This window comes from Phoenix dactylifera, chromosome 1 (assembly GCF_051530095.1).
Source record: "Phoenix dactylifera cultivar Ajwa chromosome 1, Ajwa_hap1_PhDact_Kaust_v1.1, whole genome shotgun sequence".
In the NCBI taxonomy this organism is placed as follows: Eukaryota; Viridiplantae; Streptophyta; class Magnoliopsida; order Arecales; family Arecaceae; genus Phoenix; species Phoenix dactylifera.
Window position 1 is genome coordinate 14,632,152 of NC_143190.1, and position 18,499 is coordinate 14,650,650.

An 18,499-nucleotide genomic window follows, 5' to 3' on the forward strand; every position below is an offset into this window, starting at 1 on the left:
TTACGCATAATCACCTTAAAAAAAACGCTCTCAACAGCTAATATCCACGAGCCCAAACGCCACCTCCAAGACCCAATCCAAAGCACCGCAATGGAGCCATGCCACCCCTTTCCACTCTCCTTCCAAGTTCTCATATTTTCCTCCCAAACCCTAATAATAAAAGGCCAAGAAACAACCCACTCTCCGACCGAGCGAGCGATAGAGCGAGAGCGAGAGCGAGAGCGAGCGGCCTGCCGACCTGTGCTCCCCTCCGATCCTCTTCCCCGCCTCCGTTGCCGCCCCCTCCCTAAAACCCCAGCGGCCGTTCGCATCCTCCGGCGATGGAGCACCAGCAGCAGCAGCTGGCGGCGATCCTCGGCGCCGACCCGAACCCCTTCGAGGTCCTCATCTCGCAGCTGATGTCCTCCGCCAACGACCAGCGATCACAGGCCGAATCCCTCTTCAACCTCTGCCGCGACCTCCACCCCGACGCCCTCGCCGCCAAGCTCGCCACCCTCCTCCACTCCTCCCCCCACCTCGAGATCCGCGCCATGTCCGCCATCCTCCTCCGTAAGCTCCTCACCCGCGACTCCGCCTCCGGCGACGCCTCGTCGCCGTCCTACCTCTGGCCTCGGCTCTCCCCGGCCTCGCAGGCCTCCCTGAAGTCCCTCCTCCTCGCTTCCGTACAGCGCGAGGACGCTAAGTCGATCTCCAAGAAGCTCTGCGACACCGTCTCCGAGCTCGCCGCTGGCCTTCTCCCCGACGACGCCTGGCCGGAGCTCCTCCCCTTCATGTTCCAGTCCGTCACCTCGGACAACCCCCGCCTCCAAGAATCTGCCCTCCTCATCTTCTCCCAGCTCGCCCAGTACATCGGTGACACCCTCCTCCCCCACCTCCCTACCCTCCATTCCGTCCTGCTCTCCTCCCTCTCCCACCCCACCTCCGCCGACGTCCGCATCGCTGCCCTCAGCGCCGCTATCAATCTCGTCCAGTGCCTCCCCTCCGCCGCCGACCGTGACCGCTTCGGCGACCTCCTCCCTGCCATGATGCGCACTCTCACCGAGTCCCTCAACTCCGGCCAGGAGGCCACCGCTCAGGAGGCCCTCGAGCTCCTCATTGAGCTCGCTGGTACTGAGCCGCGCTTCCTCCGCCGCCAGCTCCCGGACGTCGTCGGCGCCATGCTCCAGATCGCCGAGGCTGATCAACTCGAGGAGGGCACCCGCCACCTTGCTGTTGAGTTCGTGATCACGCTTGCGGAGGCACGGGAGCGCGCCCCTGGGATGATGCGCCGTCTCCCCCAGTTTATCGGGCGGCTGTTTGCTGTGCTGATGAAGATGCTGCTCGACATCGGGGATGAGCCCGCTTGGCACGGTGCAGAGGCCGAGGACGAGGATGCTGGGGAGACCAGCAACTACAGCGTTGCCCAGGAGTGCCTCGACCGGCTGTCAATCGCCGTTGGTGGGAATACCATTGTGCCTGTCGCATCTGAGCTGCTCCCGGCGTACCTGGCCGCCCCCGAGTGGCAGAAGCACCACGCTGCCCTCATCACTCTTGCCCAGATTGCTGAAGGTTGCTCCAAGGTATTGTAACCGTTAAAGGACAATCTTTGATCTAATTAAAAGGATCTTCTTTTAGATGACTTACTGATGGCATAAAATCAAATGATGTTCCAAGCTAACAAAGCAGTGATCGTTGTTTATTTCATTCAGTTGGGTATCTCTCTTTTCTCCCCTTTTTGCAGGTGATGATTAAGAACCTGGAGCAAGTGGTGAATATGGTCCTTAATTCATTCCAAGATCCCCATCCCCGTGTGCGCTGGGCAGCCATAAATGCTATTGGGCAGTTGTCTACGGATCTGGGGCCGGATTTGCAAGTCCAGTATCATCAGAGGGTGCTGCCTGCTTTGGCATCCGCGATGGATGACTTCCAGAATCCCCGTGTTCAGGTCAGTACTTTAGCAAGCCTTATGTGCATGGAATATCTACGATTATAGATTACAGGAAACTATCTTTATTGAGTCAAATATTTCTTGATTAGTATCTGTTACATGATTATTAGAAATATGCTCTCTGATGTGCAAATGTCTTAGTTTGGATTTAAGATGGTTCTGACTCCATGATAAACTATTATGTTGATGTTAGCTACAGTAGTTCAATCTTCCTCAGTACTCCCAGCAGCTTAAACTCTAACAGCTATTATCAATGATTGACCACCTTGAGATCTCTGGGGGTACCAAACTTACCTCTGGAATGGAATTATCCATTGCAAGCTAGCTTGAAAAGTGGCTCGAAGGGACATTATTTGTAGTTTTTTCCTTTCCATTTGGTTTAGTTGTAGTGGGGACTTAATACTTTGAATATCACTTGGAAACATAGTCTTCCTTTTCCTGTTTCAAGGCTTCTCTAAAATGCTTCAAGGAGAAAAGATGATGAAATCTTGAACAATGTTTCCCTTGCTGTTTATATACATACATCCATACGCGTGCCCGCGCGCGTGCGCATGCTTGCATGCATACCCACATACAAGCTTTATTTCTGTCTATAAGCATTTGTATATTTGTTTGGTCTTTTCTGGAAGTGCTCAAGTTCGGAAACAGGTCAAGCATTGATTATTTATTGGCCTTGGTTGTTACTCCTTGTCCTGTTCAACTTGCCTTGCATTCCTTTTCCGTTTTGGGAAAGCTTGCACAATGCATGTCTCTTATGTACAGTTTTCATGGTTCCTCGAGCTTTTCTCAAAATTTGGCTCCATATTGCTCTTATTGAATGCATTCACTGTTCATGGTCGTAATTGAGCTACAATTGTTAGTTACAAGCAGTAATAGGGCAGTGTATTCCATGGAGTAAAGTAGTTGATTGTTAGTTCAAGCAGTAATAGGGCAGTGTATTCAATGGAGTCAAATAATGGATCGTTAGTTACAAGCTGTAATAGGACAGTTTATTCCATGGAGTCAAGTAGTGGATGATAGTGTATCATACTGGCTGGTATTGTTCTGCTTCCAGTCTATATCAGTATGGAGTTGATTCATGGGGACCTCCCCTTACACAGATCTTGTAAGAATTGCTCTGGCATCCGTGCAAGCTAATTGTTCTGATTAATTATTCATCTTTATGTGTTTCTTGTCTTTATTTATGGAACTTCAAATTCATGAACTAATCTTTTTGTGTGAATCAGTTCTTAATGAACATGATTTGATTGATGCTGCAGGCACATGCTGCTTCGGCAGTCTTGAATTTCAGCGAAAACTGCACACCGGACATCCTGACACCTTACTTAGATGGTATTGTTAGCAAGTTACTTGTACTCTTACAGGTATATTCTCATATTTGTTTGCTTTGTTCAGTTTTACATATGATTTTGTTCCGGTTCTTCTCGAGTTGCTAGAAAGGGTTTTGAAATGCAAAACATGTTTCATTCAGAATGGGAAGCAGATGGTGCAAGAGGGAGCTTTGACGGCTTTAGCATCTGTTGCAGATTCATCACAGGTATTTGCTAAGGGGACATTTTGTTAGGTTGTTTATTCTAAATTTTTCAATGGGTTTCTTTTGACGTAACATATTCCTTCAGGAACAATTCCAAAAGTACTATGATGCTGTCATGCCATATCTCAAAGCTATTTTCATGAATGCAACTGACAAGTCCAAACGGATGCTTCGTGCCAAGTCTATGGAGTGCATAAGTTTGGTTGGAATGGCTGTAGGCAAGGAGAAATTTAGGGATGACGCTAAACAGGTAGCTATGATATTTTTCTTTCTTCTCTAAAAATTATTACCTTGATTGATCATCCAATTCTAGAAGTGTCTGTGAGTGACTACTTTTATGGACTGAAGCTCATTTGTTATTAGTTTATACTTCAAATTCTTTATACAATATTGTCTCCTATAGATCCTTTAGACTTGAACCCAGTCTCTCAAAAAACTTATGTGCATCTTTTTTTGGGGACAGCATGTTAGTGGCTAAGAATTTTGTGAGTTGTAATGCTTTGAGTTTTGATGTTGAGTCGTATACTGCTGTAACACATGTTCTTGTTTTTTGTAGTTTAAGTCATGGATTTGATGGTCATTGTTGCCTTTTATTTTCATGCCTTTTCTTTTTCTAAAGCTGTATCCATATCTTCAATAGTTGATTCTGTGAGTTCAGCTGATGATCTTATGATATATTAGTTGTTATAATCTCACTCATTTAATTGATTATGTCATGCTAGGTAATGGAAGTGCTGATGACATTGCAAGGATCTCAGCTGGAGACAGACGACCCAATAACAAGTTACATGTTACAGGTATGTTTGAGATTGCATAGCTTGAAATAGTATATGGTAGCCCATATGTCACAATGTCACATCATTTAATTCCTTGTTTTGTCTTGTAGGCATGGGCCAGACTATGCAAGTGCTTAGGACAGGATTTTCTTCCATACATGAATTTTGTAATGCCTCCATTGCTTCAGTCTGCTCAGCTGAAACCAGATGTAACCATTACCTCCGCAGATTCAGATGAGGATATCGATGAGTCAGACGATGATAGGTTTGTCTTTAATGCTGCAGCTCCTGTTTGAGTATTTTGCAATTTTTTGTGACTTTTGGAGTAGGTTAATTAGCAAATTGGACCATTTTTCTTTCACGAATAGTTCAACATTGTAAAGAAGATTTTATACTGTCAATTTGTGTCGATTAATAAGCAATTATCGTGGATGATGAAGCTTCGATTGAGGTAAAGCTTGTAGATACCTACCTAGCTTCTTTGTACATACATATGTATGTATGTACATGCACATATGCATAGATATATGCATACATATGTATATGTATATATGTATGTATATCTATCTTTCTTTCCTTCTATCTATATATGTATATATAGATGTATGTGTGTGTGTGTGTATTTGATACCCAAAGTTTGGGAGTTTGACCAACTCTGGTTAGTTTAGAAGTTGAATCAACCACTTTAACTGTTGGCTCTTTCATTAGATTCAATGGATGGAACTTTTGATCAATAAGCACAAATGCAGCAAGTTTCAACTCTCAATTCATTTTCACACTTTGGGTATCAAGTTTGATACAGTCTCCCATCACCATCCAACTGTTAAGATATAGCAGCTAAAGCAACATATTTCAATGTCTCCATGCCTATGGAGCTAACACATTTCCCTTTGCAATCTGGTGGGTTATATAATAATATGTTGGTGATGATGATGTAATAATGCTGATCTTGTCTCTTACTTGAAGATACTAGACTCTTTTAAAAGTTAAAATAATTTTTCTAATTGTTGCAGTTTTTCAGATATTTTTATTTTTTTCTTTAAGTGAAATCTAGAACTAACTTATCTAGAACTAACTTAGAATGATTCATCATTTTAGTTAATACATCAAGCATACATGTATAAACAAATTATACACACATAATTTTGTTTATATTTGATCCCAGTTTTGCTGCATTTGGATTTTGGGATCTTGGATCTATGCTGCCATGTGATGATGGGACACATTCCATTTTAATGTTATGGTACTTCCAAGGCAAGCGATGACTTTTTTCCAATGTCAACCATGTCTGTCAGATCTTGTTTCCTACTTCACCTGCTAACACTGATCAAATATACAACCTACACAAACTGTATGTCCCGCACACACTTAACGGTGAGGATTCTGCAAGGCTTGGACTACTTGTTGGCTTCCTCAACGCCACCCAGCTTCTGATATGATTATGACAACAATTCAGAATTGGTAAAATTTGGACATGACGTTACTAACCTCTTATTTCTTTGCCAAAAATGTCCTAGCATGACTCAAATACTTTGTGCATGCAGGTTTCATGGCCTGACAGTATGCAACAAAAAAAAAGAAGCAAAAAAGAAAATAAGAACATGATTAAAAATGATTTGATGAACATCTCCAACATTATAATCCATTCATATGCTTGCTGTCTTCATAAGAGATGCTGTCCCTTGTATGCCACCCTTGCACTGTAGACACTTTCGTGCAATATTGCAATGTGTACATTTCTAAACTACCTTGACAACTTCCATTTTTTATAGATTTTGTTATTCTTAACCTCATAGCTTTCGTTAATTTGCATTAGTCCTGCTACGATTCCCCGCTTGCTAGTAAGCTAGTCTGCTATCATTCCAAATATGATCTGTATGATATCCTAGGACAGGGATTCTGCATGGTCTTATTATGATATCAAGTGATGCTGATTTTGTAGATACATGCAACTAATTTACTTGAGGTCATATATTAATGTAGCATCGAAACCATCACTCTTGGTGATAAAAGGATTGGTATTCGGACTAGTGTCCTGGAAGAGAAAGCCACAGCTTGTAACATGCTCTGTTGTTATGCTGATGAGCTCAAGGAGGGCTTCTATCCATGGATCGATCAGGTTTGTTATGATCAGTGTTTATTTAGTTCCCTCATTAGGCCTTTAATCTATTTGATCAACTTGTCTATTTAAAAGAAGCTATCACTTAATATACAAATTAATTGCAGGTTGCTCCTACTTTAGTACCTCTTCTCAAATTTTATTTTCATGAAGAAGTCAGGAAGGCTGCTGTTGCTGGTATTACTATATTTTTGTTATTATGGATCTTATTTTGATAAATGTTTAAGTTCTTCTAACGATTCAATGTATTTTTCTATTTGCCTCCAGCTATGCCAGAACTACTTCGTTCAGCAAAGTTAGCTGTGGAGAAGGGGCTGGCTCAGGGTCGTGATGAATCGTATGTTAAGCAATTGTCTGACTATATAATTCCATCTCTCATTGAAGCCTTGCATAAGGTTATCCTAAAACTCATTATTTAACAAAACATCTGTATTTTCTAATGTCTGAGTTTTTATTCTTCTGTACTTATATTTGTATTTTGGAATGATATCTCTGATTGCAGGAGCCTGAAACAGAAATTTGTGCAAGCATGTTGGATTCCTTGAATGAATGTGTACAGGTTTGTCTTCCTCACTTAATCCTTTACATCATTTTTTTCGAAGAGAGCCTTCGTATTACTTTGTTTTCTTAATGCTGTAGTACAATTATTTGTTGTGTTAACTCTATGAGTGTCCCCTGATAATCGTATTGGTTCACTCTAGTCTATTATATTAAACAGATACCTCATCTGTAGCGAGCAAGAAAGTTTTCTGGTCTATAGAGAATTTAACGCAAGTTGACTATTTCGGAACTGCATTGGTGCTATTGGGTCTGAAGAGATCTGTTACTTGTATCCATTGCTAAGACATACATTATTGTGTAATAAGATGTTAGTTGAGTCTCTCCCCGAGTGTTTTCCGCCTTCTTTCACCGATCATGAACATCAACTACTAAGGAACCTTAGTAAATCAATGCAACTTGGCTTGTCTGAGCAAGACCACTAGCTTTAAACTAGGTTTATGATCTGAGTAGATATAAGATAGAGGCTTAGCTAGTTTTGGTCTTGTTAGAATTTGTATAGTTGAAGATAATCATACTTCTACTGGTCATTTTGGCTTGAAGGTAAGAAAAAAATCTTGTTTTACAAACACTCTAAGCAGATCCTTCCTCATCAATTCCTAGAGATGCTAGAAATGAAAAACAGAAATTGGAATGTCATACCCAACAGTCGCCGTTTGAAATCTGTGCTCCTGTAATTTATTATGCAATGTGACAAAATAAGATTGGCAAGGAAAGAACTTCTGATAGGAGATGACAATGGTTTGATCTACATCAAGGTTCACAATTTTGGTACTGGGTACTTTACTAGTACATTACTGGTTTGGTTCAGCATAGTACGACACACACCTAGTACCGATATAGCTTTCAGCCTCTTTTTCTCGTTTTTTTATCAAGGTTCTGCTTGAAACTAGGGGATACGGGTTGGTACCAAGCAGAATTGGGCGGTTCCATTCAATTCGGTATTGAACTAGCAAACCGACCCAGTTCGGCACCAATTTTGTACGGTACCACCTTGGGCAGTTTGGGTTGGTTTTGCAGTCCTTGATCTACATAATAACATTTAGTACATGTTTGCATCTCCAATCTGTTGCTTAGCATAGACAAACATTGTCTGCATTGTTGCATGAGAAGGCATGTATTAAATTGATGTTCAAATGTTTATTGACTTTGCTCGATGCATGGTGTTATGGCCTTGGTGATGCAAAGAGATTTGGGCTATAAGTACTGCATGCTGTCATGGCCTTGCTGAAGTCATTATTATTGTATACTGGATGTCCTTGGTAAAGCAAAGACTTTCAGTGATAAGATTTTGTTCCTTCTTTTCTTTTTGCTGTGAAGAAAAGATTCTGTACTGAGAACAATATCTATGCCCTGCATCACCTTTGCAACCATAGAGTTATGGAGGCCTGTTTTAACTGGGGCTTAAATGTTCTGGAATGGCTTGTTAAGTATCTGGTACAGTGTATGGAACTACTAATAGTTGAAGTTCTTATGGTGATGTTGACCATTATCTTACTATTAAGTCCCAAATGCAAAAAGAGTGTTGCATAGAATGGATAAAGCTTTCTAGAACCTTAATTTGAAGTTTCCCACCTTATATGGATATCCTTAAAACAAATCTTCAGTTGAAAGGGATATCACATTGGGTATGTTGATTTTAGTTTCTGCTCGAAAACCATTGCTTCTTAAGATTACAGATAAGTTAGGCATCTTAAGCTTTTCTATTGCAAAATGTGTGAATTCTATGCTGTTATTACACCCCAAATGTGTGAATTCTATGCTGTTGTTACGCTCCAAATGGCACTACTGTTGGAGCTTTTGATGTAAACAATCATTATTCATTTTAAGCTTTGTCTGTCCCCCCACCTCCCCCCAAAAACACTCCCTTTCAAGTATGATAATGTCTTGATATTACTGTAAGAAATTCAATCGCAATCTGTGGTTTTATCCCTTATTTTTATTTTGTTTTGTTTGTTCAGCTCTCTGGACTGCTTCTAGATGAAGGCCAGGTGAGAAGTATAGTGGATGAGATCAAGCATGTGATTACAGCAAGCACAACTAGGAAAAGAGAAAGGGCAGAAAGGACTAAGGCAGAGGACTTCGATGCTGAGGAAGGAGAATTCCTTAAAGAAGAAAATGAACAGGAGGAAGAAGTCTTTGATCAGGTCTGTCATAACTCGTCAGCAATCATACTTCTGTGGATACTTAGCAAATAACTTCTTGTAACCTTAGCTCCTTGATGTGATAATTCATATATTCTGAAACTTGATATTTGTCCTGTATTTTTCTTCCTTTGTGTTTTTTTGTTCAGGTTGGTGAATGCTTGGGCACTTTGATCAAAACATTCAAGGCCTCTTTTCTGCCGTTCTTTGATGAACTTGCAATGTATATAACACCAATGTTGGTAAGTCCTGAAGTGCTTGTCACTCTTATGATGTAATTTTGGGAATATTAACTGATCAGCCACATCTTTTAAAGCCTGGGAATGACTTAACTTTGCTGAACCTGCTCGATACCATTTATGTTGTTAATATGGATGCCGGTAATAAGTTGCAGTTACTTAAGCGAAAACTCACAAGTAGCTTTTCCTTGGCTATATCTTCATTCATGTCCGTGCCAACTGTGTTTATGCATGCATGTAATAGCTTTCTTCTACTTTTAAGTGACCACTAGAGTGGATTATGATCAGTGACCTGCGGACCATATACCAACATGCTAAGGGACCTGGACATCAAAAAAGCCTGTTCAATAAGTTACAATGTTTCATTTGCATATTGAACCTGCCACTTTTCTTCAGATTTACATAATTTGTGTGTATGTAGAAACAGGACTCTCCAGTTCCTTTACATAGCATGTCCTATACCTAGACCTGGATTTTCTTAATTCGATGTTGTAATTAATTTGCACCTAACTTGTGAGTAGAAAGATGTACTGGCTATGGGCTTAGCTATCTGTATCGTTGTGGGCAATCTACAATATTTTGGTAGAAGATTCAGTTTCCTGTACTTGTTACCTTGTGGCATCTCTATTGTGCCTTGGTTCCTCTGAAATTCAATGCTATTTGCGATATTCTTAAGTCTGTTTGAATAAAACAGCTTTTAGTTATCACAAAAAAAAGCTTCTGTTTACTCAATTCCTCAACCAATAGTTAGTATGGTAAATCAGTAAATCTCTTCAGCAGGATTAAGCTTCAAGCTCTTTATATGTGCAGGGAAAGGATAAAACAGCTGAGGAGAGAAGGATTGCCATTTGCATTTTTGATGATGTTGTAGAACAATGTCGAGAAGCCGCTCTGAGGTATGCTTGTTCCTTGAACTCAACTCTTTGGAAAATTAGGCTTTTAATTTAGAATTTTTTTCTCTAATGTTTTGTTTTTTCATTGAACAGATATTATGATACTTATCTTCCTTTCCTATTAGAAGCATGCAATGATGAGAATGCGGATGTTAGACAGGTTTGCAATCCCTTTTCCAACCCTATTCCTCTGCACTACCTCACAGCCACACGTGTGTCTGCAAACAACCTTACCCTAGACCCACCCTTACACATATCCATCACTGTTTCCAAGTTATCCTATGTTAATTTCAAGAAGTAATTGTCTTCAGGCTGCTGTTTATGGAGTTGGTGTTTGTGCTGAATTTGGTGGTTCTGTGTTCCGACCTCTTGTTGGAGGTATCCCAGTAGAATTAAAATGTGATTATTTTGCATAGTCTGTTTTTTTCTCTTCTGTGCAGTATTATGAATATTGTTTTCTATGATTTTTTCCCCCTTTGGCAGAGGCTCTCTCAAGGCTAAATAATGTAATTAGACATCCTGATGCACTGCATTCAGACAATGTAATGGCATACGACAATGCTGTTTCAGCTCTTGGAAAAATATGTCAATTCCACAGGGATAGTATTGATGCAGCTCAGGTATTTAATGTTCAATTAGTCTCCCTTCCCTACCCTCTCTATATAATTGAAAAGCTTGTTGTCTCAAAGGATGTAGCCATTAATCAGAATGAATGACAATGAGTGATATAAATAAGACTATCTTGCATGTTTGGCTAAGACTTGTTATTTGTTGCTTAAATAATCCAGCAAGATTTTTTTTTATCAAAATCAATAATACTGTGATGGTAATGGCTAAATAAGATCCGACTCAAGCATCTTCTCTCTAAAATTTTCTTTTCAAGGCACCTTGCCATTTGCTATTTGTCTTAGAGATTGAAAGACTCCTTATCTTAATTTTTTCTATGAAATAATTTTTTTTTTTAGATTTTTAGAAAGGGATCCTTTTCGCAAGGATTTGATATTTTGATCTGTATTGCTATTACCACTGCTGCTGGTGGTGCTTAATATTTAAAAGATTGTTGGCTTGTAAAATTTTATCAAAGATTTAAAAGTGTTGTCAATGTTTGCTTGTTATGTTGGAATTTGTTATAGATGTGGCAATTTTATTGAATGTTGCTATTAGTAAATTGACTGAGAGTCAATTTCAGACTACATGTAAAGTTCAGTAGCTAGCCTATAAAGTAAATTGACCTAGACTGTGTAAAGTTCAGCACATAGCCTTGAAAAAACAATCTAATTAGGTCTTTGTCTGAATGATTTCAGAGTTATATGGACGCCATTAGTGGTATGGCTACCACATCCAGATGCTAGAAAACTGATATATAATCCATTGTCACAATACTTGCCTTCATATTGTGCGACTTCTCAATGTTCTGTGCTTGTGCCTTGATAATCTTTATTTCTCTGCATGAATAAGAGGATAGTTGTGACCTCTATAGCTGCAATGTGTTTCTCATTCCACAATCTCTGGTTTTGGCTGCAAATGGATAATGTCAGGTCAGTTTCAGGCCTGGGTTACTCCAGACCTGTTTTGAAGTGCCTGCCACTCTGCCTGCCCACGATTTAGACCCAAATGCAATCCAGTTACTAGTTTGGTTGTGTCGACTCCAGTTTCAGGTCAAGTCTTGAGTTACATGTGACTTGATGAACTAGATTTTTTTTTTGTTTTTTTTGTTGATTTTAGTTGGGCCACTCAAGTCCTGTTGGCCAGGTTAATTCTGCATGATCCAAATCTAATATAAAAGGGGGTTTATATCTTTTCTTTAGGACCATACTCAATCTGAAGGTCTGAAATTTGTTCGTGGTCAGGGCCTTGATCATTGCAGGATCCATGCTAGCTGACCCATTTTCAAACTGTAGGCATTTTTCTTGAGCTCTCTTTTGCTTTTGTCATGAGTAGTCCCATACTCCTATATCTGTGCCCTCATTTTCCTTTCAAACACGCTCTTTTTCTCCAGCTAATTCTTACTTTTTTCAGCATGCAGGGCACTGGCTTGTACCTTGTTATCATGCAATATATGGCCACTTTCATTTACTCTTGAACTTTCTTTAGTGAAGTTATCTATTCCAGATACCTCTGATATCTTTGAATGCTGATGGGGAAATCTTAGTTTTTAAACTTTTATGTTTCCTTTATCTGATCAAACTCCCTTTTCTTTTTTTCCTAGTCCAACATCAAGAAAGTATATAATAAGGTACCAGGAGGGGGGCATTAAGGGAGAACAGTGGTACAAACTAGTACATTGAAATTATTGGAGGCATGTATGCTTAGGCAATGACAAGTGTTATGGGAAGTGATGGAGAGGCAAATTTCTAGTAGTACGAGGTCTGCACTAAGATTCATATCAAAAAGAAATTATGTGTATATTCTTTTTTAATGCGTTGGGTATTTAAAGGGGTCCAAAAGAACTAGATGGGTTTGGTAGAAGTACAAATGTTGAGATATATGCAAAGTTAGGATGGATGAGTGAGGACCAAGTAAACTAGAGGAGTTAAAGCGACGCAACACCAATTGAGGATGAAATGGTGAAGAACTGGATGGTAAATACATCGATAGTGAAGATTTGATAAAACTCTAATTAGGAAAGGAGTTTGAATGTGTTGAAGGGCCTAGGAAGATGTCCTGAGATGCATGGCCAGGAGCTCTGAGAATATTGGTAAATAATTATTCATAGAGTCAACAACAAGGCCCTGTTTGGGGGAGCTGTTGGCAGTGGAGCTTGTGGAAGTAGAGCTGCTGAAAGTAGAACTTTCTAAAGTAGAGCTTTTATAAAAAGCTGTTTGCTGTTTGGTAACTACATTTCTAAAGTGATGTGGCATTTTAACATGTGTTTGGTAAACAAACTGAGAAAATACTTTTTTTGAAAAAATTACTATAAAGGACATTGCATAGTATTATACAACAGAGCATAATAAAATTTAACATATATTAATACATAAATATATGCTATAGTATAATATTACTGTAATGTAATATAATATTATTATAATATAGCAATATAATATTGTATACTATAGCATAATAATTTGATATAATATTAAATTATTTAATGTAATTTATCAATGTATTATGATATAATGTAATATAATATGATATTTATAGTATAATACAATAATAAAGATACAAAATATTATAATTACAAAATATTATAATTATTAGCGTACATTAATTTTTCATAATATAACATGAGATTAAATTATTTAACATAACATATTAATGTATTATGATATAATGTATTATAATATTATATTTATAGTATAATACAATAATAGAAAACAAGAATACTTTTTCTTGCACGGAAGGGAGTCTGATCCACGGTTAGGGTTTTTTGTTAGGGCTCTAGCAGATTTTTGAGTTTATAAAAGGACAAAATATGTAATTGAGTTTCCGACAAAGCTCAAAACAGCTTTTTCAGAAAGCTCCAAAATGCAGCTTCCCCCAAAAAGTTATTTTTAGCTTTCTAAAAAGGCTAAAACAACTTTCCGAAATTTTTACCAAACATCCTTTTTCTTCTAAAAGTATTTTTAGAGGGCCAGAAAGTACTTTTTGACTCTTCAAAAGCTCCCTCAAACGGGGCTCAAATAGTTAAGTAACGGCTTGCTGTCAATGGCTATGCCTGTAGTCTTGTTTTTAAATGTGAGAGGATGTACGATGCTTAGTTATGCTTCAAATTTCTTGATGGCAAGGTTTGCTGAAATATGAAGTTGATCAGACCGTTACCTCCTGCTTTACAATCATGTAAACAATAACATGTGCAAGCAGTTCTGCTCGTTTGCACACATTTTGTGGCCAAGAATGAGTATTTTTAAGGGCAAAATTGACTAGTGCGGTGTTTGCAGAGCAGTGTTCTTGGCCTCAAGTCAATATTTCAGTCATATTATTCTGGTGTCAGTATTTCCTTTTATCAGAACCCTTTATCCATGGGATGGTTCACTAGTTTTTTTCGACAATTATTTATTAGAATATGACGCAGGCAATACCACTATAGTTGTTGTTGTTGTCATTGCCATCATCATCAATGTAACCTTCCTTCATGCTTGCCAGGTTGTTTCTGCTTGGCTAAGCTGCTTGCCGATAAAAGGTGATTTGATTGAGGCCAAAGTTGTGCATGATCAGCTTTGTTCAATGGTTGAAAGGTCAGTGCAGGTCTTTGCTTTATTCATTTGACACATAATTAGGGTTTTATATGATAGATATTATCTGCCATTTATTTTCTTGTAGTGGGCTTTATTGATTGATAGGCCATGTCTTGTTCACAGGTCGGATAGGGAGCTTTTGGGTCCTAACAATCAGCATCTTCCCAAAATCATTTCCGTGTTTGCTGAGGTAATCTCCTTCCTTTGCCCCGTTATAAATCCTTGTGTTTTTCTGCTATTGTTTATTAAGTCATGAACTAATGAGTAAATCCGTGATATGTCCTTTGCTAACTTTGTCAATGTCCTGATTTTGTTCACAGCTCATAATGCACACGCAAATGCACATGGCTGCTAAAAAATTTTAGATCTAGGATTATCATCAAAATCTAAATTTTAGAAAGATCTGTAAATAAATAACTCATAATTAGCTCTCTTTTTAATGTTTTGTAAGGCATTTTATTTCATCGTTGCCTCTTGGTTCAGAAATATCTTTCTTTGTCCTCCCTTGACAATTCTTATAGTCCAAATGTACCAAGATGTCTCTTTTTTAGGCTTTTGGAGTTGTGGGTGAGCCTTGGAGTAATAGTGTGGTTTCTTCATTGTGATCTAGGCATCATGGGTCTGAAACACAATACAACATCTCTGTATGCAGAGGCAAGGCTGCATATATTATTACATTTGACCCTTCTTAAACGCCACGATGGTGGGACCCTCATTTTGGAGTTCCTTTTGCTATAGAAATCTAGCAGGTTTTAAGCCTTTAGAAATCTAAACTGGGTTATTCTTGGAATTGAAAATTTGAAAATTAAATTGCTTCTATACAGTTTTAAGGGTTTACATATGCAATAAAAGATGAAAAAATAATTAGTTTTTGGTAGAGTAAGGCCCTGTTTGGGATTGTTGTTAGGCTTTAAGGAAGTAGGGCATTACCAAAAGCTATTTGCTGTTTGGTAACTATGTTTCTAAAATACCGTGGAACTTCAATATATGTTTAGTAACCAAAATAAGAAAGTGATTTGATATGATGATATGACAATAAAAAATATATTATCATATATTAAAATATTATAATATAATATAATATAATATTACTACAATATAATATAATGTGATATAATAGGCAATGTGATATAATCTTATTGTAATATTGTGTAATATAATATTGAATACTATAGCATAATAATATAACAATAGGATATGATGATATATCACATAATGTAGTATATTATTAATAGTACAATATTATTACAATACAATATAATGTAATATAATATTATACTATAATATAATATTATTATAATCATAATATAATATACTATAGTATAATATAATGGATTGTAATCTATTCTAATATAGATTATAATACAATAGATTATACTATATTATTATAATACAGTAATATTATATTATTATTATTATAATATAATCATATGTTAGAATATAATATAATGTAATATTATCTAATATACTATCTTGTTATATTATTAATATAATATAATATATTATTATAATATAACTATCATTATATTATAATATTCTGATTGTAATAATTTGTTATATTATAATTATAATATAATTATAAGAATGTATTGTATTATAATTATATATTATTATAATACTATAATACTATCTTATTATACTATGTAAAAATATAATATGATATAACATAGCATATTATTGATATATTATTATATTATATTTATAGTATAATAAGATATGATATAATATAAGATGTAATTGAGATTTGTTGGTGGGCATTTTGGTTACCAGAAAAATTTTATTAAAACTAAAACATCTTTCCAACATTGGCTAGAAAGTACTTTTAGAGTAGATTTTTTCAACTTTCTGGCAAAGCCAAAAAAGTTTTCATATTTTTTATCAAACATCACTATATCATCCAAAAATGCTTTTGGAGGGCTAGAAAGCGCTTTAAGTCTCTCCAAAAGCTTTTACAAACAGGGCCTAAGGCTTTTTAATCATCCTGACACATTAATGCGTTCACACACAAAAAGAGAGAAAATCTTTGATCCAATGGAAAATATCATGTGGATGGGCGTACATGCATCCTTTGCTTAGTCAGCAGTGTTCCCTTGCCCTGAATTTGGCTGTTCTGCTGTGTAGGTCTTATGTGCAGGCAAGGATCTGGCCACAGAACAAACTGCTGCCAGGATGATTAATCTTTTGAGGCAGCTCCAACAAACGCTGCCACCATCTGTCCTTGCCTCAACCTGGTCTTCCTTGCAGCCTCAGCAGCAGCTTGCACTGCAGTCGGTCTTGTCATCATAGTTTTTTCGTCCAAGTCAGTTTTGTCTGGTTATATCCTTTCCCATTACTACCCATTCTTTGTATGTCCTTAAGTTTGTAATGTCATCCATGAGCTGTTGTTTGGTTGCGGTTGATATATTATTGTTTGGTGAGAGATTGTGATTTTGGTGGCGGGTGTATATTATTGACGGTCAAATGCAGTGTTTGTAATCTGTGCTGCAGTGGTAAAAAGTGAGTGGCTATAAAATTTTGCTGATAGAAAATGGTTCTACATCAGTTTTGGTGCTTGATCTGTTATTTCTCTATCAAAGTGAATCATCTGTCTGCTTCTGCATGTACTTGTAAGTTGTTCCACAAACTTTACGATATTTCTGGGATTTGTATGTAAAGCAAAATTTTGGAAGAGTACATTCTCTGTCAAGGAGGAATCTGTTGGACATACAGAACACTGCATTACAGAATATTTTGCATTCAGGCGCGCATAGCCTGATATTGGATTTGGTATGGATGCTAAAGCATCTGAAAGGATGAATGATATTCATAACTGATATGATAGATGGAAATTGCGCTTATATTTGACGTGGAGAGTTCAAATTGTGCCTTTTATCATGCTTAGTTCACCCTGGTTTACGTGAAATATGTTGCACAAGCCTCATCATCTTTCTCAAGGTGAAGATCAGATGTTTGCTTTTCAATTTTATATTTGTTTAAACTGTCTTCTACTTTGCAAAGCTTTTATCATTGCAGGGAGTGGAAACAGATGCTTAAGATTGATGGCTTTAAACTGCAACAGGAGGAGAATTTCAGACTTGCGCGGATGGCATCTATGTAATTAGAACATGGAAGGTGCCAACCTTGACTGTGCAGTTCCATTTTGGATTGAATTCCCGATTTCATCAGGTTTGGGTTTGTGAAGAAGAAGTGGGGCAGGGCTGAGGGTAAGGGTTATTTCGGAAGACAACATCTCTTGCTTGTCTTCTATGGTTCTACCAAATGAGAATAATCAGAAAATGGCTGTCAATCTTACCAGAAAAACCGAATGGTTTACAAAAGTTTGGAGTTGCATCTCTAAATTTTCAATTTGCTAAACCTGGAAGCACTTGCAGGTGTTGTTAAGCTTCGAGATATATGAAGATTTTACTCTGGAAGGCTGGTCTTGTGTGAATGTAAGCAACTACTGCTTATCGGTCCAGACCCAGCCATGAGCTTTCTCCTAGTTTTGGAGTATATTGAACTAGCAAGCGGATATTCTGCCAAAACATGATGCTAGTGCAAGTACTGCAAGGACGGAAGGGTTTAAGGTCCGGCTTGTTAGGATTCTTTTAAATGTTTTAAGTTATTGACTACTTGAGAATGCTTGATGAACTTGGGGGCCTCAAGTAGGTCATATCATATCTATTGGTATTGGCGCAGCAGATCAGAACAAATTGCTTATTATTTTTTTTCATTTTTTTAAAATTTGAGATTGGAGCCTTGAATGCTTGACCCATGGCCGCATTCCTCAACTATGATAATTATTCATTTTGATTATTTATTGGATGATGCTTTTTTTTTTTGTTTGTCTTTTTGGTGAAAGATGTTATTCTAGTTATAGACCAGGTATGATTCTTGTTAATAACATAAATTGCCTTCGGTTATTGGCTTCCTGAAGTTCTAAAACCAATCACCAATTTGCTATGTAATAAAGCGAAATGGTGAATAGGGTTTAAAAAATACCTATTATCTTAGATTTTATGTATCTTGATTTATGCGGAGCTTGTAGTGCCGTTGGGACCTTGCGTCTACCATGCTTGTCTCAATTACCCATGGAAAAAAGGTATTGTGTTCAGAACATTAACTAAGAAGGCAACTAAAATTAGAAATTTA

The 18,499-nt window shown here is 37.7% G+C and overlaps 1 protein-coding gene across 2 annotated transcripts; it reads left to right on the forward strand.

The window, feature by feature from the left end:
* The first annotated feature begins 48 nt into the window (after positions 1-48).
* On the forward strand, positions 49-17,566 carry EMB2734 (ARM repeat superfamily protein). Of its 2 annotated transcripts, none has more exons than XM_088720988.2 (20): positions 49-1,559; positions 1,721-1,924; positions 3,187-3,291; positions 3,399-3,464; positions 3,547-3,711; positions 4,184-4,258; positions 4,348-4,502; positions 6,221-6,356; positions 6,464-6,533; positions 6,624-6,751; positions 6,859-6,915; positions 8,876-9,061; positions 9,208-9,300; positions 10,108-10,193; positions 10,284-10,350; positions 10,502-10,568; positions 10,674-10,810; positions 14,277-14,368; positions 14,492-14,558; positions 17,427-17,566. In XM_088720988.2, exons 1-20 carry the CDS (start codon positions 321-323, stop codon positions 17,463-17,465), a joined length of 3,234 nt encoding a protein of 1,077 aa, XP_088577114.2. In that variant the 5' UTR covers positions 49-320; the 3' UTR covers positions 17,466-17,566. The 2 variants fall into 2 exon arrangements, with proteins under 2 accessions (XP_088577114.2, XP_008813087.3); XM_008814865.6 differs by lacking the exon at positions 17,427-17,566 and adding an exon at positions 16,490-16,909.
* The last annotated feature ends 933 nt before the right edge of the window (positions 17,567-18,499 follow it).